At 50.1% G+C, this 26,350-nt stretch overlaps 1 protein-coding gene and 1 pseudogene across 4 annotated transcripts in view; one reads left to right on the forward strand and one right to left on the reverse strand.

Moving 5' to 3' along the window:
- Positions 1 to 26,350, reverse strand: part of LOC128843749 (very long-chain specific acyl-CoA dehydrogenase, mitochondrial-like) — a 50,558-nt gene that overhangs the window by 13,933 nt on the left and 10,275 nt on the right. For 3 of the 4 annotated variants that reach the window (XM_054040842.1, XM_054040844.1, XM_054040845.1), the window contains 11 exons: positions 25,212 to 25,326; positions 21,579 to 21,642; positions 20,628 to 20,700; positions 19,895 to 19,959; positions 19,064 to 19,198; positions 17,426 to 17,570; positions 16,678 to 16,807; positions 12,403 to 12,525; positions 6,014 to 6,212; positions 4,966 to 5,070; positions 3,108 to 3,194 (listed from right to left, as the gene is read on the reverse strand). In XM_054040842.1, the coding sequence (XP_053896817.1) occupies positions 3,108 to 3,194; positions 4,966 to 5,070; positions 6,014 to 6,212; positions 12,403 to 12,525; positions 16,678 to 16,807; positions 17,426 to 17,570; positions 19,064 to 19,198; positions 19,895 to 19,959; positions 20,628 to 20,700; positions 21,579 to 21,642; positions 25,212 to 25,294 (1,209 nt within the window). In that variant the 5' untranslated portion in view covers positions 25,295 to 25,326. Of the gene's footprint in view, positions 1 to 3,107; positions 3,195 to 4,965; positions 5,071 to 6,013; positions 6,213 to 12,402; positions 12,526 to 16,677; positions 16,808 to 17,425; positions 17,571 to 19,063; positions 19,199 to 19,894; positions 19,960 to 20,276; positions 20,701 to 21,578; positions 21,643 to 25,211; positions 25,327 to 26,350 lie in introns of those variants that run through there. The other variant, XM_054040846.1, reaches the window with a different exon arrangement.
- On the forward strand, positions 23,455 to 24,688 carry LOC128843091 (death-inducer obliterator 1-like; annotated as a pseudogene).

The following is a 26,350-nucleotide window of genomic DNA, read 5'->3' on the forward strand; positions in this document are numbered from 1 at the left end:
AAGGTTCCTTCCCAGCGATCTAAGGGCTGCCCTAGAATCTTTTAGGGAATGCAGCGCTTCATTGGCTTTCCCTGTAAACAAATTAGGGCCCTTAAACAGGAGATCCTCAGTTGTCGGTTGGATCTCCGCTGGAATCCCAGATGCTTGCAGCCACAAAGAGCGTCACATCATGGGCACAGATGCCATCACTCTAGCCTCAGCCTATTCAAGATGGCTTGATGGGAAGTTCTGGCTACCAGAAAACCCTTGTTAATCATGGCTCAATATTCCTGTCTAACCTCTTCTGGCAGTTTGTCAATAAAGTTAGCCCTGTTACCAGAGACTGGGAAACTGTATCTGGCCAGGAGAGCCTGGTAATTTATTCTCCTGACCTGTAACCCTGACATTGCATAAAGGTTTCTTCCAAAAAGATTTTGCAGTGAAAGAGTTTTTTGGCGTCATTATTTTGAGGTGGATTTGGCATGACCTTGGCGTGATTTCTCATTGACTGCAGCCACCACCGAGCCCAGGGTAGGGTGCGAATAGAAATATTCATGACCTTGGAATGGCACTTGGTATCTGTTCTCTGGGCAGTGGGAGGAAGCGATCCTGGTGTTTGCCATATAATTTCTGTAGGCTCCAGGATGGCTTAATTAATCAGTAGAGCTACTCTACCAGGTCCTGAAGTATGTAAGACATTTCTCCAGACATTTCTCCTTGTCTCAGAGGTGACTTAGACAAGTGAGGTCCCGGAGAAGTACGGAAAGTGGATGGCGTGCTCCACGGGTTCCAGAGGGCCCACAGATAAGTCCTGGTGCCCCAGTGAAAATATTGGAACGGCCTTCCGAGGGAAACGGTGGGGGCGAGGGACCTGTCTGGTTTTAAGATTAAGTTAGATAAGTTTATGGAGGGAATGGTTTAATGGTAAAATATATTAGCCAAGAAAAACCAAGCAATGGCAGGTAAATAGTATAATGGCCAACAGGGGTCAGGCTGGAGACTCTTGCCTACATGCTCGGGGTCTTGCTGATCGCCATATTTGGGGTCGGGAAGGAATTTTCCTCCAGGGTAGATTGGCTGAGGCCCTGGAGGTTTTTCGCCTTCCTCCGCAGCATGGGGCAGGGATCGCTAGCAGGAGGATTCTCTGCCAATTGAAGTCACTAAAACACAGGATTTGGGGACTTCAACAGCAGAGTCAAGGGAAGGGGTAGGGACGGTTTTGTGGCCTGCAGCATGCAGGGGGTCAGACCAGATGATCATAATGGTCCCTTCTGACCTTAAAGTCTATGAGTCTATGAGCCCATGGACTCTTGTCTCTAGACCTGCCCTGAGAGAGCCCCAGTACCAAGATCTGGATCACTGCAAGGAGGATAGAGAATTATGAGATCTCCTATAATAGGACTGGGATGCATAAGATTCCTTGGAGACACAGTACTCCGTGGGGCAGGTGAATGGGACTTGTGGCTGGATGTGGCAGTAGTGGGACAGCAGGGTGGCTGACCCTGGGAGAGTACCAAGTGTTTGAGTTGCAGCTGCTCATCGTAGGTACCGACGTTTGCCGCACTGAAGCCAGAATCGAATGGTACGTCACTGATGATGTAGACAGTTCCGGAGCTTGTGAAGAAGTAGCTGCTACCAATGACCAAAGCAAGTCTCTATCTACTGCATACAGGCTGTTGTGGGTGTCGAGGATGGCATGTGTAGCCGTGTGCTGGCGTGCAGATGATACAGACAGCCCAGGCCAAGGAGTTGGTCCCAATAGTACAGAGGATGGTACCAGAGTCAAAGAGCTCCCTGATGAGGAAGATCTGTTAGGCTTAGAGGCATGTGGGTCACAGGATTCAGCTTCTTGTCGGGTCCTGGGGAGGGAGAACAATGCCTCCCTTCTGAACCTCTCTGAGGAGGGATAACGGAGACGTCTGGCGGTCACCCCATGATGGAGTAGAGCCCAGGGACTGTGTGCCAAGCAGCAGGGCTTGGAGGGAGGACACAAGTCAGCTTGCATCAGAACACAACAAAGTCTCACCTCCTGAAATGGTTTGGTCCTAATTTTGAACCCCTACAAATCAGGCACCTGCCCTGAACGTGGCCCTCCCCCAAACCCTTCAGCCACCGGTCGTGAGGGTCACGGACAGACAGAGACTTATTACAGCCAGAATGTTGTTTAACACCCGGGGAACTCAACATGCCCCAGCACCACGTGTGGACAGGCCTAACTACAAGTCTGAAAACCCAACAGAAAATGGACTGAAATGAGCCATTATCTAACCAACAGCCGAACTATTTACATCACTTTACAGACTTCTCTCAGAGGAAAAGGGAAGATTGTGCAAGCAGGCACACACGCGCCCCTACCGACCATGGGTGGTGAGGAAGAACTGAAGGGGGGGTCGGGGTGGCTCTGCCCCTTTATACCATCAGCTGGTAGCATAAGCGTGCAGCAGTCGCATATGCCGCCCTGACAGGTACCACTCAGGGAAAAAGTTCTCCAGCTTCAGCACACTGGGTGTGCAGACACCTGATGTGGCCTGGCCACATGCAATCACTCAGCGAAGAACTGCAGGCACTGAATTGCTGGGTTCTGCCGCTGACTCCACAAGGGCTGCTACAGCACGGCACTGCGGCAGCAGCCGGGCAGTCAATGCAGCCAATGCTGCGGGAAACAGCCTGGTCTGGATAGAGACTTGTAGGGAAGCCAGCTCCAGTGGACACTGCTTAGTCACACCTGCCTGAGCAGATTCCCTTTGCATTGTCCATGCCCAGCAGTGAGAACCGGGTGGTTTGGGGCGGAGGGATCTTCCAGGAGAAGGGTGGGACAGGAACAGGCCACCTGCTGGAAGCAGGAGAGGCCGATCGCAGTCCGGGAGGGAGCTGCTCTCTGGCTCCAGGGTTGATGCCTCAGCTGGGGTCCCTGAGGGTGCAATCCCTGGGGTGCAGTGCCACCTGCGAGGAGAGAATACCTTGCCTCTGCAGCACGCCTTTCCCTTCCAGTGGGACACCGACGTGGCAAAGCCCTGATACCTGCTACTGCTCAGCAACGGGGCAGCATGAGCGCAACACTGACAGGCCACGCTTGCTCTGACCCCTCCTCGCAGAGACATCTCGCGCTGGGAATCAAACACACTTACCGAGGCAAAAATCTTGCTGATTGAAGCTTCGAGCTTGTAATCGGGCACCTTCATGTCCATGTTGGCGCTCACCACGTAGGCCATCGACTGAAGGGAAACCAGCCATTTGCCTTTGGTTACACAGTGTATGTGCCCAAGACACCATCCCACGCCCCGGGGTATGCTGTATGGAGGGCCTGGCTTGGCTTGGCTCCATCCTCTCCTTCTCTTCTGCAGCGGGCACCGCCCATCAGAGGTCCTATCTCCAATTCTACCCTTTCCATGCTGTCCCCTGCAGGCATAAGGCCCATTCTGACCTGATTCATAAGGGCACTACCCTCCCCTCCTTCCATCCCCCCGTCAGCCCAATTCCCTGCCCTGCACACGAGAAGCCAGGCAGCCAGCGAAGGGCAGGCTGAGGGGCAGGAAGATGTGGTGGCATGTGCGGGAAGCGGGATATTACACTTATTTGTTCTACCTTATTTCCAATTCGACTGTAAACGCTGGGGCAGGCCTTCCCAAGTGCTCAGACAGCACCATGCTCACGGGGACCAGATCCTGCCTGGGCAGCTGGGCACTGCTGCAATACCACCTGGGCTGCTCCTCAGCAGGTGAAAACCAGCAGAGCGCCACTGGCTTTCATTTGCTCACAGTCGTCAGTGGAGCTCTGCTGGCTTCTTAAACCAGCTCACAACAGAGACTGCTGCTAGTAATCCTGCAGCCTGCTGCACCCAAGGCTAGCACACAACTGCCCAAGGGGGCACACAGCTACTGCCAGCTCAGCAAAAGGCCACAACAATTAGGGGAAAATGCAATATGCATGTTCCAGGTGATACTGGAGAGAGAGAGAGAGAGATACTTTCCTTGCCCATTGAAGTTCCTCCTCTCCTGCAGGGTGAATCCCCTGGAATTGTGAGTTCCTGGATTGGTTGGCTGGCTTTTGGTCAGGGTGGGAGAGGAAAGGGGTGTTTTGTTTGTGTGTTTTTGGGAGGATTGGGGCTGCTTGTTTTTTGTAAACCCAAGGCTGCTTTCAACCTGCAGGACAGGAGGAATTTTAAAGGGCCAGAGCTGCAGGCAGCGTGGAATTACTCAAGCTGGAATTTGGCGAGGGTGCTGGGGTTACACAGCCCCAGTCCTATGAACCGGTCTATGGGAACATTGCCAAAACTCAGCACAGTGCTCCCAATACCACTCTGGGACACTGGCTCAGAGTCAGAGGGCCTGATTCTTCCCAAATGCACATGGGTTTCACGCCAGCTTTATGCCAGAGTCTTTATGGCATGACTCCCACTTTACAGCAGTGTAGGCAAGCACAGAATCAAGCCCAGAGAAATAAGGGCTGCCCAGTTATTTGCCAACACCTGGAAGTCTCATCCAAACACTGAACCAACCCCGCCTGCCAGCTCAGCCTATGAGACAGGACACCAGCACAAACTGGGATGGCAGCAGGTAAAATCTGTTCTATTTGATATAGATTTTTATACCATCTGCATCACCGTAGTAGCTGAGTGCCAACCACTCATGCATTAAACAACATCTAATATCAAGTGTGGGTCACTATCTCTCATCCAGTCCCCAGGGGGAGACCTGGGTGTGCAGTGGACTGTTTTGTTTTTTCGTTGTGTTTATTTATGACAACACTGCTCTGTGTTTATATCAGAGAAGGCAGGTCAGATAATGTGCCTGGGGCTTGAGAAGGAAGGGGGGAGGTTTGGGATGGTTCTTAGGCCATGGTGGAGTTCATTCCAGAGTCTGGGACCAGCCCCCCAGAACGCCCTGTCTCCTGAACAGACAAGCTTTACCCTGAAAGTCCTGCTGTGCCTGTGCAATGGAATTGTTGACCATGGTCTTGAGCCTGCAATCGAGAAGAATTTCTCACCTCTGTAACATAGTGCAGCATGGCCATCCGTGCAATCTTCTCCTGAATAGCCCCATAGTTGCTGATCTTGTTTCCAAACTGCTTACGATTAGCGGCATGATCAACCTGGTGTTACACAAGAGCCCGTGATCACAGCAAGAAGCTAATGTAACGCAGACAAGTGGAATTTTGTCTGTGTCCGAGCTGCAGGATTTGGCCATATATTTCAATTTTAAACAAAATCGAGTTAACTGATGTTTATAGGAATATCTATACTAAGAGGTCGCGCCCTATGTAGCTTGTGTCGGCCGAGCTTGCTGCACACCCCGGCATCTCTCCCATCCCCACAAGATCCCTGTGTGCCACCCTCCTACCCCCTCTAGTTCAGGGACTCACTGCAAACCTCCCATTCACTCCCCCATGCCAGGGACTCTCTGTATATTCCATTTCCCCCTTTCGGGTTTTCCAGTTTCCACCAAAATCAATAGGGTTCTGCCCAGGATGCCTAGAAAAATTTCTGACATTTTGCAATCAATTAGATACAGCCTTCCAAAGGTATCACATTACATCCAATCAGAAATGCCACCAAGTTAATTCAAAGGATCTTGTAAGCTCAGCCATCAACTTAACTCCAGTCCTAGAGCCCGAGCCCTTAGCCCAATCTCATCCCATTACACAGAGAGAACAAGAAGAATTTCTGTCTAAAAGACTAACCAACATATGCAGCTAAGTAAGCTAAGGCCCCAAATCTGGACAAGTCTTACAAGCATGTGGAGAATCCCACTGAAGCCATCAGGACCACACACATGCTTAAAATTAAACACAGACTAAATGCAGATCTTCGACCTGTTAGCTCTTCCAGCATCAGCTCCTGTCTCTCTCTCTGGATGTACATGTAATATGAGTTTCCCAGAGCCGATCCACCACAGGGATGTCTCACAGAATAACTGATCACTGCGTCTCACTGACTACACTCTGCTAACATGTGGGACAGCTGGACAGCCCATTTTCAATTGCCCTGCACAAACCTTCCGCACTATCTACTCCTGTGTAAAGAACAAGAACGTACAGCTTTGACGATCACTCCACGCATGGTGCCTGACAGGGCGGAGGCCATCCCAAAGCGCCCGTTGTTCAGTATGTTCACGGCAACCAGGAAGCCTTTTCCGAGCTCCCCAAGCAGATTTTCTGCTGGCACCTTCACGTTGTCAAAGTGCACTTCAGCTGTATTGGAACACTTGATCCCCATCTTCTTCTCCGGGGGGCCACTGACAAAACAGAAAAAAATCAGAGATGGCCTCAACCTGACTGAGACCTTTGGACATGCACACCTAGCTGCATGTGCAGTTTCTGTATCTGTGCATGCAAATAAGCATTCTCACATGCATGCTGGTAACTGCATACCCTGGCCCTGATCCTGCAAAGGGCCAAGTGCCCTCTAACTCACAGTGAAGTCAATGGAAGTTGAGGGGACTCAGCTCCTGGTAGGATCCAAGTTACTTGCTCTACACGTAATAAAACCTGGCAGTGTGCAAAGGTCAGTGCACGTTTACGTGTGTTAATTCTGTGTGCAAATAAAATGTTAACACAATGTCTTATATAGAAACAGAGAGCAGTTTAAACATAAAATACATTAAATAACCACTGCGTCTTTCTAAAGGCTCTAGAACGGTTACCTTGTACCCTATGCCGGACCATGTAGCTGCATAACCTCAAGCACTGTAATGCCAACACTTCTCTCCTAGTTTGTCATACTCATTGTAGCAAATCGCTCAGCAGAGGGGAGTTTAAAGGAACATGGATTATATTTTGTTATAAATAGAAAGTGAAAGTGGTGCGTGAGCATAACGGTTTAGCACCCTCTTGTGGCTGGAGACCTGGAAAGCACATCCAAGGACTTCAGCACCTGATAGACGGCTGGATAATCATTATAGCATCCCTGGTTAAAGTCCCACCTGATGGTGCTTGACCCTACAAGGTGCTGAGTCCCTCCAGGATCAGGCATGGCATTTGGCATGGCAGGATGGTGTGGTCAGATGTTCAGCTGCATGTGTGTGTTATCCCAGTGTGCTGTCCCAGCTCTGCACAGACAGCTGGCACAGCAGACCTCAAGTGAACCGTTAAGATACGAAGGCACCCTGCCATGTTTATTGTCGACAGCACGGTACTAGGATCCCGCAGACTCTACCGGACCATTAATATATGTATGCCCATAACAATGGACCAGCTCAGTGAACAGCGGGACTTTCCGCTCCCCTCTAGACTAGACAGAGACACTCTCTTTGAGGCTCCATTTTATACATCAATACAAAAAGTTACGTACTGCCCCCTGACGTCGTTAGTTGACACCCTCTGATGTAGCCGGTTACACCCCATCACCTTGTACATCTTTATCCATCACAGTGTCATCCTGACCTTATCTTTAGGATGGGGTCAGCGTGCTCCTGTTATCTTTAGGAAGTGTGTTGGTATCAAGGTGTTCTGGTACCACTCTTCTGGTGTTTGTGCGAGTGCTTTGTGCCCAGCACCTCTTAGGAATGTGTGTTTTTGCAATATCAGTCCTGTTCTTGCCAGATTCTGTAAGCAGGGCCTGCCTCTAGCTCACAGCCTGATTTTGCTTTATATCAGCAAAGTTTTGACTGCTACTTTAGCCCAGGTCTCATACCAGGCCTCTGATACAAGGGTTCATGTCTCAGGCTCTCTTCCTGCTACATTCCCCCACTTTTTGTCTTTTTATGGGGAGGATGTTTACCCATCATCCCGGAAAAGCATAATGCATGGGCTGAAGATGACCCAAAGGGCTAAACACTGTTATGTGGTTATTTTATTTTGCCATTTATGCATTTATGCCCCATCTATCCCTTAGTTTGCACATTCCCTCGTATGATTGACGGACAGATTTTATTTTTTAATTGTGTTTAGTTTTTTATGGTGGGCCTGGGAACGTTAGGCCCATGACCAGGACTGAGGAATGTAGTTTTATGATTGAGCTTTGGGGACACTTCTAGATAATTAATATGTATGGATAAAATGGATATGGTGTATATATTTGTATGTTATATATGGGTATATATATATAGCATGTATGTGTACATATGACAGCACTTTATATTTAAGCATAACAATTTTTTTCTAGTCTGGGTGGTATAGTTTGGCCCTTGTGGTACTGGAGATAGCAAAATTTTTTTAATTAGGGCAATTAGTTACCACCTGTATTACTGTGTTTTTAAATATTGAGATAGGCATTATTACAGTCTGTTTCACAGGGCCGTGTATATGAGAAGTAAACCAGAAATGTGGAGTAGTGACATTACAAACGAGGCCTTTTTATATAAAGGTTTTGTAATTAGTTACTGTGCTGTGCTGTTCAGTCATGTTCTAGGTTACTCTTACTGCTGATTACCTTTGGGTAAACGTTATTGGGCAGGAAACAGGAACGGCTTTTTTGTTTTCTTGGTTGCACGGCTTTGTGATAACCCAGTAGCTGAGATAGATTTAGTTGTTTTTTTATGGATGCTGCTTTTTAGATAACCTACTGAATGGACAGTAACTACTTTATTAAATATCACTGGGTTAGGATTTAGTGTTGGTACCCAGACACTAAACAAGATTGTTTTGAATAACGTGCTTTATTTAGGATGCAGTGTCATTGATCCCAAAGTGTGACTGCGACTACCAGGGAATTTGTTTACCTAATTTGTAGTTACTATGTAACTAAATTTGTTTTATTAGGGTTTTTTTTTTTGGGGGGGTGGGGGGAGGCTTGCATGTTGTTTGCTGCCATTTGTTTGTTGATTTTTGCCTGTGGGTTGGTTGAACAGTTTAGTAAAGTTATGCACATTGTAAATGTAGTACAGCAATAATACAGTACAGCAATAAAACTGTTGCTTTTACACAGTAGCTAAATTTAAATTAAATGATAGTTTATTTTGGTCCAGGTAGTAGTTTGTAGCTGATTGCCAATTTAATTGTCCATATACGGTAGACTGAAGTGCAGTTGACCAGTTTTTTACTTATAAAGCACTTCATTCTTTTTTTGATGCTTGGGGTTTTTTTTGTTTGTTTGTTTGTTTTTTAACTGTATTCGGATATCTGGTGTTTTTGTGGTGTAATGTTTTTGGTTTCTAGGATGCAACCTTAAACAACTAAAGTTTTTGTTTGTTTGTCTGACATTTTTGTAAACATGTGCAGTACCAGTTTCAGACAAGCTGCAATTCAAGGTCACTGGGACAGCACCAGCTGAATGATGACTTAGTTTTAATGCTATCAGTCTGTAATCTAAAATCCAACCCAGCAGCATTAATATCTGCCGTTATCTCTTGGCACCTCACTACAGGGCTGTGAAAGTTCAGTGGCATCAGTAACCTTTACAAGCCAGTTCAAGAAACCTGCTCAGAGGAGAGCTGTGACTAACTGCAATATTTTTAATTGCACCACAAAAGTGAAATCAGCCTATAAAAACACTCGGTCAGGAGAGGAAGGCTACTCTATTGTCAGCTAGTAATGAGGAAAACAAAACAACACATATTCATTACACTTTTCATTGTTAAAAGTGCACAAACTAGCCAATGACAACCCCACTTTTGGGTGGCAGGGAAGTATTGCTATCGCCTTTGAACTGACCAGGAAATCAAGGCATACGGTGGTTAAGAGACTTGCCGAAGAGCATACAACAAGTCAGTGCTGGAAAGACAGATCCTGGATCTTACTCCTAGGTTGAGTCATGTAAACAGAAGGACATAGGAGCACAAGAATGGCCATAGTACAAGCGTTCTCAAACTCCATTGCACTGCCACCCCCTTCTCACAACTAAAATTACTACACAACCCAGGAGGCGGGACCAAAGTCTGAGCCCACCCAAGCCCCACTGCCCGGGGGGGGGGGGGGGGGAGGGGGCAAAGCCCAAGGGCTTCAGTCCCAGGTAGGGGGCCTGTACTCTGAGCCCCAATGTCTAGGGCTGAAGCCCTCAGACTTCGGCTTCAGCCCCAGCCCCAGGCAGTGGGGCTCGGGCTTCAGCCCCGGCCCCCAGCGAGTCTAAGCCAGCCCTAGTAACCCCATTAAAATTGGCTCATGACACACTTCGGGGTCCTGACCCACAGTTTGAGATCTACTGCCATAGTGGGTCAGACCAATGGTCCATCTAGCCCAGAATGCTGTCTTCCGACAGCGACCAATGCCAGGTGCCCCAGAGGAAAAGAACAGAACCAGGCAATTATCGTGTGATCCATCCCATCATCCAATTCCAGCTTCTGGCAGTTACAAGTTTAGGGACACCCAGAGCGTGGGGTTCCATCCCTGACCATATTGGCTAGTAGCCATTGATGGACCTATTCTCCATGAACTTATCTAGTTCTTTTTTGAACCCTGTTATACTTTTGGCCTTCACAACATCCCCTGGCAATGAGTTCCACAGGTTGACTGTACATTGTGTGAAGAAATACTTCCTTATGTTTGTTTTAAACCTGCTGCCTATTAATTTCATGGGTGTGTAGCCCTAAGGATTAATCTGATTGCTTGCATAGATATATCTTTTCTTATAAATTGGAGTATTTGATGTAATAGGTTTATAGATTTTGTGACAAAGTTCCTCCTCTATCTTGGTGGGTCCTGCACTTATTGGCGGATTTTCTTGCCTCAGAGATTCACCATGTGGGTTGGGGAACAGCCCAGAGACCTTCCCCTCTGGAAGAACCCACAGTCTAGGCCAATTGGGAGGTTTGGAGGGGGAACCCGGGCCCACCCTCTACTCTGAGTTCCAGCCCAGGGCCCTGTGGACTGCAGCTGTCTATAGTGCCTCCTGTAACAGCTGCATGACAGCTACAACTCCCTGGGCTACTTCCCCATGGCCTCCTCCAAACACCTTCCTTATTCTCACCACAGGACCTTCCTCCTGGTGTCTGATAACGCTTGTGCTCCTCAGTCATCCAGCAGCACACCCTTTCCCTTTCCCTCTCCCTCTCCCTCTCAGCACCTTGCGCCTCTTGCTCCCAGCTCCTCACACTCACACCACAAACTGAAGTGAGCTCCTTTTAAAACCAAGGTGCCCTGATTAGCCTACCTTAATTGATTCTAGCAGCTTCTTCTTAATTGACTCCAGGTGTCCTAATTAGCCTGCCTGCCTTAACTGGTTCTAGCAGGTTCCTGATTACTCTAGTGCAGCCCCTGCGCTGGTCACTCAGGGAACAGAAAACTACTCATCCAGTGACCAGTATATTTGCCTTCTACCAGACTCCTGTACCCCACTGGTCTGGGTCTGTCACAATTTATATTAAAAATAAGAGACCTACAGGCCAAAACCCTGTATGTTAAGCTAAGGCAAAGTTAGCATATTTTGGGACCCTTTACCCAGAAAAGTAAAGATGACCCAAATAGATAAAACACCCACGCAGATGTCTAGAGACCTTTTACCTAAACCAATAGACAATGAAGGATGGCAAAGGGGATTTTTCAAAGTGGTACCCACAGACTTAACAAGTACACCACAAATGCGTACATACCAGTCATCATTACGCACATGCATACTAGCCTATGGGGTAAGTGTACCCTAACATTTCTGTGGGGGAAGGATGAAATTTGGGCATAGGAGGAAGGATTTCCAACCAATGTCCTATAAAAAGGTGATCCATCTCGCCATTTTGGAGGCAATCTACTCTTCATTGTCTCCATCTTCAACAACGTATCGATGCTCCCCATCTATGACGGCTATTAACATGCTGTACTTTGTTTCTTTTCAAACTTTAAGTTTTAAGGAGACTAGGCTAAGCTTGGTTTCCCTACGCTTTATTTCAGTTTAAGGTTTATTAAGTTAAGTTAGAGAGTAAACAGCTTTAACAGCTCTCCATCAGTTTCTTCTGCTAGAGGTGTGAAGCCAGAACCGCCAGAGGTTTAATAACACCAGGTTATTAAAACAAAGTGTGAGTATTAACCAAAGTCTGCAGCAGATAATATTGTATTACCATATGTATCACTTGAATAACAGGAATACAATTGCAACTCCAATTCTAACTGTTTTACCATTTGCTTACTATTTCATTGATTTTAATAAAAGGTCTTTCTGACTACATCTGTCTCAGAGTGAGCTTCCTGTCATACCCCCAAAGGTCCTTTTATAAACTCTGTGAAGCCTGATTCAGGATGAATTTTATCTTCTGATCAAACAAATTGGCGAGTCTAAACCCATACTAATTAATATCCATAATAATCATTATTAAAATTAATTAAATGAAATTAAATGGATAAATGAAATCAACATTAACAACACGCCCCAAATCAGGCTACAGGTGACTCCTGGGTTTTGTGTGATGTGAAGGGGTAACACTTTCCTATTCACTATCTCCACACCAGTCATGATTTTATAGACCTTTATCATATCCCCCTGAGTCTCTTTTCTAAACTGAACAGTCCCAGTCCTTGTAATATCTCCTCAAACCGTGCCTGTTAAGTTATAAACTTTCTTACCTGGTCACTCCCCCAAATGCTCTCTCCACAATGAAGGCTGAGATTTTGTCCTTCACTTCCCCTGTTGGCTCCTTTACCGGGGTCTTGGCAAACACTGTGAAGATCTCAGCTGTCCCTCCATTACTGGAACCCAAAGCAATTAGGGAAAGAGTGAGCCCCAGATCCCAACCGCCTATATATAATCAGGCTCTTCTCTTTCCCTCTCAGTGGTTTCCCTTTTTCCATTACATCCTTTTACACACACTTTTTACTGCAGTTAATAATAACAGCAGCTAGCCTGTGTGTAATCAGCCCTAGCACAACATTTCACGCGGTCAGAGACAAACAATAATTCATCTTCCTCACCTCCTGGGAGGGAGTAATTAGACTGCCTTAGCCAGAGACAATTCAGAGGTGAGGCAGATGGTGGTTAAATTACACACCTGGGTTGAATGAGTGCATCCCAGCACTAAGGCTTGCATGTATACACAAGCTGTAGTGCTTTACCCACACTGGCCTAGTTAAAGTGAAACAGCCCCTAGTATGGGCACCACAGGAGGAGGAATAAGCTATAGCATCATACAGTCTCTTTATACCGATATATCTGAGTGCGTACCAAAGGTTGTGCCAGTGTGAGCAATTCGGTAAAAAGTAACACCCCTACCTGACAAAGTTATACTAGTGCCAAAGCTGTGTATGGAGCAGGCCTACAGGGAAGAAGAGGAAGGCTGTAGCAGGAAAAGGAGCCAGGGATGGGTAAAGTAAAGACGAGTCCCTTTCTTTTAGCTAAGACCTTGTTATACCTTCCTGCTGGTTGTCTTCCCTAATATAAACCTGCTCTTCCATCCCCTCACCATAAACTTCCCTGACACCTGATTACTGACATACAGCTGGCACTGCCCATTACACTCCTTAGAAAGTAGCCTAGAGAGACAAGGGACTTGCCCAAGTCATACAGGCACTCAGTGGCAGAATGGGACCTAGAACTTGGGAGTGCCTCACTCCCAGAGTGGTGCTCAGTACACTCTACCTTGCTGCCTCTCCTTGGCCCACAGGAAAACATCCTGATTCAGTCACTGGGACCAAAGCACATGCTGAAATGTTGTCTTGGCTCAGGACCCTAGTTAGCACTGGTCACAGATGCTCGCTAACATCTTACACCCTAACCAGCAGGGGCAGGGGAGCTGGTTCAACCGACATTAGGAACCACTCTTCTGAATCGTCACTCCAGCTCTGCACCATAAGGTTTGGAGAAGTCCCACATCTCCTCCTCCTTCCAGGCCCACAGCTGCCTTGCTGTACCAGGGTCTGGATGATCCCAAATGACCCAAGGAAGGCTGCTCCCAGGAGATGTCCATCCTGGTGTGTAGGACAAGAGACCTGGACTGTTTGGATCAGGTACTGACAAGCCCCAAACCCTCCAAAAGCTGCCAAGGGTCAGAGGTACCCTCCACCCCCAATCAGCCAAACCATCTGGGCTTTTGCAGAGTGCCCTGTGGCCTGGGACCCGGCTGCCTGCTCTCTCCTGGGGTGAAGGAGGAGCAGCTGTGCTGGAGTCCGTGTAAAGTTGACATGAGAGCAGATTCACTTCCCAGCGGGGGTGCAGACCTGCACAGTGTAGGCAGGGCAGTGGCTGGAGGGAAACATGTGTAAAAGGGGTTTCAAAGAGTAGCCCACAATATTTAACACCTTTGCCCTGTGCTGTAGCAGGGCCGAGTGGCACCAGAATGTCGGGTTACCATATTTCCACAAGCAAAAAAGAGGACACGGGGGGAGGGGCCCCACTCTAGCCCCACCCTTGCCCTTCCCCGCCCCCATCCACTCCCTCCCACTTCCCACCCTGACTGCCCCCCTCAGAACCTCCAACCCCTCCCACTCCTTGTCCCCTGACTGCCCCCTCCTGGGACCCCTGCCACTAACTGCCCCCTAGGACCCCACCCCCTATCTAAGCTGCCCTGCTTCTTGTCCCTTGACTGCCCCCTCCTGAGAACCCCCCACCCTAACTGCCCCCCTAGGACTCTACCTGTCCCCTGACTGCCCCAACCCTTATCCACACCCCCACCCCATATTCACACCCTCGCCCCCAGACAGACCCCCGGGACTCCCATGCTCTAGCCAACTGCTCCCTGCCCCCTGACAGGACCCCCAGAACTCCCGACCCATCCAACCCCCTCTGCTCCCTGCCTGCCTCGACCCCTCTCCACACCCCTGCCCCCCTGACGGACCCCCCAGAACCCCAGACCCATCTAACCCCCCGCTCCCTGTCCCTGATTGTCCCAACCCCTCTCCACACCCCTGCCCCCGACAGACCCCCCCAGAACCCCAGACCCATCTAACCCCCCCGTCCCCGACTGTCCCAACCCCTCTCCACAGCCCTGACCCCCCGACAGCCCCCCCAGAACCCCTGACCTGTCTAACCTCCCCTGCTCCCTGTCCCTGACTGTCCTAACCCCTCTCCACACCCCTGTCCCCCTGACAGCCCCCCCCCGAACTCCCGACCCATCCAACCCCCACCCCCCGGTCCCCTGACCAGGGCTGGCTTTAAACAGCCCAGGAATCAGGCTGTGCTCTGGCCAGAGCTCCGGCCGGGGTTGCGGGGCTTGGGGCTGGGCTGGAGGTGCTCGGCCGGGGCAGGACCGGCGCGCTCGGCCGGAACCGGGGCTGCTGCCCTAGGGCCCAAGCCGGGCCGGGCCGGAGCTGCTGGGACTGGGGGTGCTCGGCCGGCGCCGCTCAGCCAGGGCCGGGCTGGCGCGCTCGGCCGGAACCGGGGCCACCACCTTGGGGCCCGAGCCGGGCTGGAGCTGCTGGGGTCGAGGGTGCTCAGCCGGCCGGCGCCGCTCAGCTGGAACCGGTGCCGGTGCCCTGGGGCCTGAGCCCAGCCAGGCCGGAGCCGCTGGGGCCAGGCCCGGAGCTGCTGGGGCCAGGGCCGCGCCTCCCCAGAGTTCTCCTCCTCGCGTCCTCCCAGTCCCAGCTTACCTGCTGCTGCCTCCCGCCTGCCCCTGCTTTTTTTCAGATTTCCCGAGAAGCTCTGATTCGCGGGAAGCAGGGGAGGGGGAGGAGCAGGGAGCGGAGCGTTCAGGGGAGGGGAGGAGGGGGAAGACAGCTGTGGGGCCGGACGGTGTGGTAAGGCTGCAGGGGCTGCAGGGGATGGGGGGAGCCGGGAAGGGGCTTTGGGCTGCTGCCGAGCGGCGCTTGGCCGCCGCTTTTCTGTCCATAAATAGCCAACCGGGGGGAAATCCTGGACATTTTTAGATTTTTAAAAATCCCCCCCGGCCGGCTATTTATAGACCGAAAAGCCGGACATGTCCGGGGAAATCCGGACATATGGTAGCCCTACCGGAATGGCATAGCAGCACTTTTGCCGCACACGGCATGAGCTTGCACGCATGGTGTGTGTGTCAGGCTACGTGGGGGGGGTCTTCTGGTAGTACTGACTTATGCACATTCAGGACTACAACTCGGCCTTTGGCATGAGCCCAGCCCTCTTGTTTGGCTTCTGGGGGGGCTGCTGCACATGCTGCCCGGCTCCGGACTCCATTTCAGAGCAGGTCACATGTTCCCCGTTGAGCTCCCTGCTTGTTCCCTCCCACAGGATGCAGCACCCATCTCAAGGAACAGGCTTCCCTTGGGAGTGACTGGGGCTAGGGGAGAGAAACTGAGAATGGAGGGGCAGGGCCAAGGGGCTGTGACTGGTGTCCTGGGGGCCCTAAGGGGCCATGACTGACACTGAACAGGGGGAAGGGGCAGCAAGAGGCCATGACTGGTGCTGGGTAGGAAGGTGGGGGGCACAGGTTGGCGCTGGGTCAGGCGGGGAGCTGTGACCACACCATGGGAGACGGAGGAGCCTGACTGACACCTCAGGGGCGAGCACCAGAGCAGCCAGGAGAGCGAATTGCCGCCTTGTGAACAAGGCTGTCCCACACTCAGCGTCCTCACCCAGCGAGCCGAGGAGGAGGGACAAGGAACAGAGCACACTGCTCAAACAAGAGCCGCTGACCTGACAACGGACTTCACTTCCCCACTGAACACTTCCAACAGGGAAGGGCAGGAAGGAAATGCTGACCCCAAGCAGGGCTGGGCCCAGGCTGCAGGATTCGTCCCCCTCCCTGACCCCGGCAGTGGACCCTGCGCCGGACCTTGCAGGCTTTGGGAGCTCCATTCGAAGCGCATTTCTTGCTGTTACACTGAGCACGAGCTCCGATGGCTTTGGGCACTTCCTGTGTCAGTGGGGCCTGCGGGAGCTCCTGGCTCTCACGGGACCTCGAGGAACCCTTTCGGCCTCCCGGCTTCTCTCACCTGATCCATATTTTCCCGCCGTTCAGCGTGTAGAATTTCCCACACTCGCTGAGCTCGGCGACGGTTTTAATAGATGCCGCGTCTGAGCCACTAGATGGCTCCGTCAGGCAGAAGGCGGCCATGGTCTCTCCTGCAGAAGGGAGCAAAACGGTCACCGATGGCCCAGTCTTTAACAGCACAGAGAGCACAAAACAACCCACATGCAGCCATGCTCAGCAGGGGGCCCAGGACCCCCACTGCCCTGAGGGCTCCCCCCTGTGCAGCAAGGAGTGAGTCCGTGGCAGGCGGGCACATAGGAAGGGATCAGGATGGGGTACATCCATGTGCACCCCAGTGCGACCAGCTGGCCGTATGTAAACGGACAGCTACAGAAAGCTGCACTTTTCTGCAACTCAACTGGTGCTAGCAGGTGGCTGCCTTGCCTTGGGCATCCCGCAGATCCCCTGCTGGCACAGCGACATGCCAGCCTGCAGTGTGAGCTCGAAGGCTGTGCTCTGGGGGGGCTTGAGGGCTCCTGCCCTGAACTGGCAGAGCAGTGCAGAGAAGCTTGCACAGAGCTTGCCTGTGCTACACCTAGCTCTCCCCACTGCGGTCAGCTGCCCGCTGTCACCACCCCTCCCCACAGCCTGCAAGCAGAGTGCTGAAAGCCCGGCTCAGAGACCTGCAGAAGCCCGGAGGGTGGGTAAAGATCTACATTATACCTTGCATAGGGCACAACGGCAAGAAGAAAACAGGCCCTGTTCCCTACCAGATGCTAGCTTGGGCAGGTATTTCTCCTTCTGACTCTGGGTCCCAAAGAGCAGGATTCCCTTAAAGCCGATTGACTGGTGAGCACCAAGGCTTATGCCCACACCAAGGTCATGCACTCCAACCACCTCCACAACCCGAGCATACTGAAGGGAAAGCAAAAGAGAAGTGGTGGGGATGGGGATTAGGTTGGAACCGCTGCCCAGTTTGACCTTCAGATGCAACAGTTTCTGGGGACTAGCAAACACTCCACATCAACACCAATATTAGCACTGCTCCCCATCTGCTCCTCCTAATCACCCTGCCATGGCCCAGTGCAGGACACTGAGGGCACAGACCAGTCATCAGGAGCCTTCAGACACTCTCAGGCCCCATTCAGCTGTCTGATCCCTGCACCGCACTGTCTGGCTCACAACAGCAGAGGGGAGGAGGTGGGGGAAGGTTTGGGTAGAACTTTTAAAAAGAGGGAAAAGAAAACCCACACCTAGCGAGATATGCACATTGGAGATGTTACTGATACATTATCTGTCTACCACTGTGTCTGTCTTGTCTATTTAGGGACGGCCTCTGACTGTTTGGCCGAGCAGCACCCAGCCACCAGAATCGATGGTAATGAATATTTATTGATGGAATTACTAGAAAGCAAGACTCAGGGAAGTGACTAGACTACTGTCATATAGCAAGAGGATACCAGGCCTGGGAACAGAACCTGGTTTTCCTCATTCCCACGCTGGTCCCCTATCCCACACTGCCTCACCTCTGAACTATCCAGGTGATACTTTCACACTCCCTAGCTACTATAATGGGCACAGGATAAAAACCTAGCTGGAGGGATGGGTGGAGCTCAGCATGGCAGCGGGAGGCTTTCCAGTGACTGTTGGTCTACTGCCTGTAGGAACAGCCCTAGTCTGGGTGGGGCTGACAGGTGACACGGCTTCAGAGTTCAGATCTTCCAGAGGGTTAGGCCGGGTGGGTACAAACTGTCCAACTATATTTTCTGTGCTGTTACAATTTAACTCTGGCAGCAGTAAAGCTTGGACGCTGCATAGGGAGGTGAAGCTTGTCCGCACACACTGACACATAACTGTATGTGGCTCATTGGTGACTGACAGCACGCAGCAAGCTGGATTCATAAGCCTGATGCACAGGAGCCCAGGAATAGTACATCACTCACTGCAGCATATGGGCACTTCTCAGACTGAGCACCGCCACGCTCCCTAGGCAGGGCTTAATTTGGAATGAAACAGGTGCCGGAGCTCCAGCAATTGTTTTACTTTCAGAACTGATGAAGCAAGCCCACAGGTGCCAGGGCCCTGAACCGCCAGGCCTGGCGCACATGAAGCACTGTCCCTTCGCCTCTGTATCACAGCCACGCTCTTCTCTGCTCCCAACCTCTTCCAGGAAGTGACTACCATGTTACAATGGGGTAGGAGCCGCGGGCCAGCGAGGAGAGAACGGGCCCAGCTGACCTGGCATGTCAGGACAGCTCTCATGCTCCAAGTCAAACCCAGGGGATGCTGGATCTGAATTCCATGCCTAGCCCCACCCATCACAGGCCTAAGCCAGACACCCGGCTCCAAACCCTCGACCTGGCCCCTACTGTCCCCTCAGGCCTGCGCCCCCCAAGGCTCTGTCTTACCTGGGTGTTCGTCAGCCCAATTCCCCCCAGCTCCTCGGGCACCTGCAGCCCAAAGGCTCCCATCTCCTTCAGCCCTGCCAGGGTGGCCGTCTCAATGCTCTCCAGCTTCTCGTTCTCCACAGGATCATTAACCTCCTTCAAATAATGAAAGGGAGCGAGTGAAAGGCAGGTGCAGCGCCCAGGCGAACGCGGCGGGCTGCGTGGGGCAGGGTCCGAAGGGCTGGGAAAGGCTACGTTTATGCATTGCCTACCTCCCTGGCACCAAGGAGCTGCTGGATCCTAGAGCAGGCCAGCTGGGTGCTGGTGTGTTAGTGTCCTGCTGTTGCTGTGCGAGTGAGCCCGATGGTCAGTGTATGTGTGTGGGGGGGGCGCCTCGGAGTGGGCGATCTATGCCCTGATTTCCCTTCCCCTCTGCCCCCACCCCACACTCCCTTCCTCCCCCCAAGCCTGTCCTCTGTCTCTGGGGAGAGCCAGGCCACGCAGAGCCACCCTGTCCTTCAAATATCCCTGGAGAAAGACCTCCCACATGAGCTTCTTCACTGCCAACACCTGACCGGCTAACCCACGCCTCGGTCTGACAGACGTGGTGCTTTGTATGAGACATGGGCATTAGAGGCACTCGGGAAATCACAATCAGGAGAAGAACGTGGATGTGCACATGCACATCTGCATCCTCCAGGTTTCAGAAAGAGGGTGGATTCCCCAGGAGAAGTAGTTTTTTACATGGGCCATCCCATGTCACTGTCTGAGGAAGACAAAGTCCTTTTCTTTTGTTTACAACGCACACTTCAGGCTAATCCGTAATCAAACAGGCAGCAGACTGCCACTGACCTCAAAGAAGCGGGTGCAGGGATCTACCAGGGCTTGCAGGGACTGCGTCTGCTCCATTGAGAGCACTAAAGAGGGACAAAGATGCAGCTGGATTAGCAGGATGTGTCTAACCCTCATCACTTTATTACATGGTTTGACACCAACGCCCTCAGGTGAGGAGGCGCCTTCTAAGACTGGATGTTTGTCTAAGAGATCTGCTGTAGGGAATTCTTTCAGGGAAGTTCTGTGGCTGTGTTATGCAGGAACATAGAGCCGTGTTGTTCAGCCTTTTTGACACCAGGGACCAGCTTGCTTACAGGGAGATCTCAGGGACTGGCGCTGGTCCACGGACCGGTAGTTGAGAAACACTGGACTAGAGGATCGTAGTGGCTTTAGAATCTACCTGTAGGGGAAGAACTGGCTCAGCGGAATGGCAACAGGCGCTGGCTAGTGCTTCTCTCCGCTAGGCTGCTGGTTCAAATCCTGTCCCAGCGCACAGGCCTTTGAATCAGCTCAGTCTACTTCCAGTTGGACCAGTATCCACACCACAGACGTCACCAGCGTATTTGGCCCCCTAGTCGGCAGACTGAGCCGAGAGCTCCATGGAAACTGAACGAGCCTCTTGTCGGGGGCGGGAGGAGCACACGACCTGCGTTCTGTGACTTTGGTGGTTTTACTCTACAACGCCATTAAGCCAGCATATGTCACCATCAGCAATAAATCCGTAAGGAAAATTTAAATAAAAACATCCTACCTGAGGGGAAAGGAAAAACATTGTCAGGTACAAACTGCCCATTGAACAGGTTCATGACAAAGGATGTGGATTCCTGGAGGAGACAGACGATAACAAGAACATTTACACAAATGAGCCCTGCAGAGCGGAGTGGTACTAGGAGATGGAAGTTCATGGTCTGCTTTCTACACAGCTCAGAGGAGGGGAGTCCAGGAGGAGAACCGCTCCTGGGCTGACTGCAGAACCATGGCACCCTGCAGGACATGCTGAGAAGCACTGTGAAAATGTACGTAAGTGAAGAGGGTATTTTTGCCTTTGCGGAGATCTCTGGACTGTGGTGCACCCAACTCCCAGAGAGAGGTTCCATCTCTTCTCAAAGGCTCATAGCTCTCAAGATCACTGACAGCTGTTCTGATGATGTCATGCTTCCACCTCGTGTTTCATTGGCTGAGCATATTGTCACTCTGCAGTATAGCCTGTTGGGAGAACTGCCTGCGCGGGCTGCCAAGACCCCCCTTTATTGTCATTGTGCAGCAAACTTGGATGCTGGTAAGAATTGAGCTGCTTTTCAGATTTTCCTCCCAGTTTTCTCCCAGTTCTTATTCGCACACTTGCCTCAAACACAACACGAGTCTCAGAGGTAAGGCCTCCAAGCTTGTGTTTTTGGCACCATTACAGTACCATACCCATTATGTTACCTAGAGCCATAGCCTCAGGCATTCCTTTATTTTCTTCTTTGGTGCTTTTTTTTTTTAAATATGCTAATGCTATTCACTGCCTCTGAGGTGGAGCAGATCTGATTGCCACACCCAGAATCAGGCCCACAGTATCTATCAGAGTACGGCGGAGTCCCCCCTGGGGACAGCAACGGTCCCAACATCAGACATATTTAACACAGTCTGGGACAAAGCACAGACCTGCAGCCACTTCCCAAGGCTTTCAAAGCAAAATTATACAAGCACCGTGACTTACCTTGTTCGCTTGACTTGAGTATCTCCCTTTTTGATGTGTTATATAGTACGGAGGTGATGTCAGCCTGGGGAAAGAACAAAGCTGCTGTGACATCATGCAAGTGCAATTTTCACTATCAGTCACAAGCATTTACTTTGGGGTGACTGGCAGCAGTGGAAGGCACGTGTCTGCGGTTTGGTGGTCACTGCACAGCAGCTTTAAAGGGAGCCTGAGAGACCACCTGGAAAACTGCTTCCAGGACATCTCCAATCTCTATCTTTACTACCGGGGATTTTGCACAAACGCAGGATCTTCGGTTCTTTCGCCAGCTGGTACTTTATTGGGGAAAACAGGCAGATGGGAGTTTATTTATTAAGAGTAATTAATTACTCGGGCTCCCCAAACAGATATGGATCTTGTGAACGAGCACTGGAGTTGGCTTTTTAGGGTATGTCTTCACTGCCAAAAAAAAAAAAAGGGGGGGGGGGAAGCTGTTCATAACTCAGGTTAGGTAACCCAGGGTAAAACAGCCATGAAGGCACAGCAATTTGGCTTTTACCTTGGGTTAGCCACTCGAGTTAAAGCCGATAGGGGAGCCTGTGGTTGACTTGACCAGAGTTGCCATGTCTTCACTGCTACGTTAACTCAGGTTAGCTTGCTGGATTAAGCACACGCTGGTTTTGGAGGGGTGGGGGGGGGGGCGCAATGAAAACATACCTCTAGAATCTAACTCCCTCTCTCTTGCTGCATAGGTATTATGGTGCTGGGCACACTAATACTACTTAGGTATTTGAAGTGTCAGTCTCTCCACAGCTAATGCTAGAAACAGTTTCCATAAAGCCCTCCTTTAACTTTGTCTTACAAGATAAGTTTGACCTGAGATCTGCCAGATACAGTCCGAAGCCAAAGGAGAATCTTTCTACACACCTTGAAGAAAGCTTGTCAACCTGTTTCTGAGTTACAGGCCTTCAAAGTGCCCTGAGGTGAAGCTCTGACGTCTCTAATGTTTTTTGTTCTTAAATCAAACACAGCTGGTTTGGCCCCTGGGAACTTGCTGTAGAGTTACAGCTCCTTGGAGTGCGGCACTCGCCAGCTTTGAAGAACATTTAGCAAACTTAATGATGATTATTTTTGTGCATAGTTTTAAGTCCAATCCTGCTCCCACTGATTTCAACGGAAGTTATGGGCACGTGTGTTTCTTTGTCCTTTATAAGAATAACAAATCAGTTTGTTCTATGTTGTGAACGATGGATCAGTCTGCTGCTCCCTCTGCTTCTGTAAACAATGGGTCAGCCTGCTGTCCCCTTCTCCCCGCAAACAATGGGTCAGCCTGCCTTCTCCCTCTCCCCCCCCCCCCCCGCAAACAATGGGTCAGCCTGCCTTCTCCCCCCCCCCCACAAACAATGGGTCAGCCTGCTTTCTCCCCCCCCCGCAAACAATGGGTCAGCCTGCCTTCTCCCCCCCCCCGCAAACAATGGGTCAGCCTGCTTTCTCCCCCCCCCGCAAACAATGGGTCAGCCTGCTCTCTCCCCCCCCCCCCGCAAACAATGGGTCAGCCTGCTCTCTCCCCCTGCCCCCCCAAACAATGGGTCAGCCTGCTCCCTCTGCCTCTCCTCTCCATCCCTGCCCAGCAGTGCTGGAAAGGGCAAGGGGGTGAAGAATCCCTGGAGCTGCCCCAGGGCCAGGCCTGACAAAGGGAGTTGCTGCGTTTTAGCGATGGCACAAGGACAGAGCTGGTACCTCAGAGACTCTCAGACGTTACGGCCTGAAGGAACCATCATGATCAAGTCTGATCTGCACATTGCAGGCCACAGAACCGCGCCCACCCGCTGCTTAATGGACCCCTCACCTCTGGCTGAGTTACTGAACTCCCCAAGTCATGGCTTAATGACAAAATCGTCTAAGAAACAAACGCATTGAACAAAAACCTGCAGAATTGACATTGAAAGAGATACAGAACCGCCTCAGGAAAAAACACCTAGAACAAAATCCTACAGAAACAGTTGATGTCCAGGCAGGAAATCAAGTTAAGACTGAGCTGCCTGTCAAACAAGAACCTGAGTCTACTGATTGCACTGAGACTGGAAATCAAGTAATTGTGTCTGAGGAACATACTGAAGATCTTCAGGTTAAGAAGGAAATAAAACCTGCCCTGGCAACAAAAGAGATCACAGACGAAGAATCTGAAGAGTTCACAAAAAGCAAATCTGAGTCTGAGATTTATGACCCAAATACACTGTACTGTATCTGTCACCAGCCTCATAATAACAGGTTTATGATTTGTTGTGATAGGTGTGAGGAATGGTTTCATGGTGACTGTGTGGGGATTTCTGAGGCTCGTGGGCGACTATTGGAAAGGAATGGGGAGGACTATATCTGCCCAAATTGCACCATTCTGCAGGGGCAGGATGAGACAGTTTCAGAAACAGATCATCAAGAAACTAAATCAAGGCATGTAAACGTGGATGGCACAGAGCTCACAAGTGTAGGAACAGTCGAACAAAAGTCCAGTGAGGATCAAGGAATCAAGGGTAGGATTGAAAAAGCTGCAAATCCAAGTGGGAAGAAAAAACTCAAGATATTTCAACCTGTAATGGAAGCTCCTGGTGCATCAAAATGCATTGGTCCTGGCTGTTCTAATGTGGCTCAGCCTGATTCTGTGCACTGCAGTAACGACTGCATTCTCAAACATGCTGCAGCCACCATGACATTTCTCAGTGCAGGAAAAGAACCAAAGCCAAAAGAGAAGATCAAATCAAAATCTGAGAGATCCACAATTCTAAAATCTCCACTGCAGGCAGGTACTAAGCCTTTGTCCTCCCAGAAGAAACCAACTCCTGAGAAAAAAGAGATTAACATGAAGAAAAGTATGGTGACAGCCCCTAAAACTGAAGCAAACACCCAACCAGTTGCTAAAGAGCCAGCATCAGAAAACAGCACGCCATCCCGGGCAAGCGATCATAATTACAATGCAGTAAAGCCAGAAAAGACTGCCGCCATTTCATCTTCACTGTTATTCAAATGTATGTATCGCATAGGGATATTCCTGAGTAATCATTTACATTTTATTTGAATACCCATCCATTCTTGGCTCTGTAAGATTAGGAAATTTGGTATCTTTCTTAATATGACACACAAATTTTCTCTCCTTCAAAGATTCACACACACTTATATCAGGGAAATTTTATAAGATTCATTTATAATTTTGATATCAAAGTGTACGCAACTGGTTTCTGAATGTAAACTTGCTGAGTAAGTTACCAAATGTTTTCCAAAGGCAATAACCATTTCTGTTCTCAGAGGAGGTGAGTATTGATATACACGTCTTAAATTCAAAATATTGTAAGTTACACGAGGTGCCCCTGTTATCAACAATTCACTGTACTAACTTAAATTTTATTATCATACATCTAGACTTGGCACTTGCTTCTCAAGTTTTGCATTTGCATTGCTAGTGCCAAGATGGGATTTTTCAACAGGGTTTGTTACAGACCTTTTATATTTTTGCAGACAGCTTTTAACTGTCAAGTATATCCAAGTTCTCCTTCTTAGTCCTGCCATGAATGCAGGGGACTGGACTAGATGACTTCTCGAGGTCCCTTCCAGTTCTATGAGTCTATGATTCTATGATTTCAAATCCACCAGTTACTCTACCTGAAGTGGGGCGTAGCCAGAGCTTGTGCCCAAAGTTGCCTCCACCAGCTGGCACTCAGTCTAGTCCTGATCAAACGAAGCATTCTCTCTGCCGGCGCTGCTCAGCTCCCTTCCTCTGTGGGAAAAGGAGGAGGGTGAACACAAGACAAGGTGGACGCAGCAATTTATCCCCAAATATGAACCATTTCATCCCTCCAGTCGAGGCCAACATCACCAGGGGACCTAACTCCCTTCTAAACAGCCTTCCCCCAACCCCTCCTTTTTGGGCTTGATCCCAAATAGCCCCTACCAGGACTTTCCCGCCTCCATTCTATGGCATGTGTAGCCTATATGGGATCTTCACTATTTCCCATCCCAAAATTCAGCCCAAATCCCGTAGTGGGCTTGTGACTTACTCCTAGAAAGCCACTGGGAGGAGCATCTTGCTGAGAAGACTGGCACAGAGCTTCTCTGCTGTGGAATCTTGATAAAGAAGTGGTTGCTTCTGCACTGTGACATCATTGCTTAAGGGATGATGCCACTCAGTATTATGATATCATCACTTGTATTATCTATATTCTATTATCATCCAGGGGAACCAATCAAGGATTAAGGCCTTATTACGCTAGGCGCTGCATAGGCAGACAATAAAAGGTCAGCCACAATGAGCTACCAGTCTTGGTAATCAGACACAACAGGTAGAGAAGATAAACAAATAGGGAGGAAGGACGAGGGGAAGATGAGGTAACAGTGAAACGAGCAAGAAGTTATCCACAATAAGCAGCAGTCTCATCGCACCACCTGCCTACTCACTGGTAGCTGGTCATAAGCTGACAGCAGGGGAGAGTTTTAAGGAGGAGGAAATAGATCTGGGTTCACCTTAGGCCCATCTCTCTTCACTAATAACTCATCCAAGCATGGTTTGATGCTACCTACTGACACATGAACATCCTGAACTTTTCCAGATCATTGTGAGTGAAGAACACCCCAACAAAATGGAAATGCCCGATAATTAGCATAATAAACTGTGCTCCTAGCTGTACCAGTCCAGAACAGGATGTGAGAAATAAGCAAATGCTGCATTTGCTGCATTTCCTGGTTTGCTCCTGTGGTTACAGCTGCAGAAGGATTACTACCTCTTGTGATGCTATTCACATTTG

Source organism: Malaclemys terrapin, chromosome 9, assembly GCF_027887155.1.
Source record: "Malaclemys terrapin pileata isolate rMalTer1 chromosome 9, rMalTer1.hap1, whole genome shotgun sequence".
NCBI classification, from domain to species: Eukaryota; Metazoa; Chordata; order Testudines; family Emydidae; genus Malaclemys; species Malaclemys terrapin.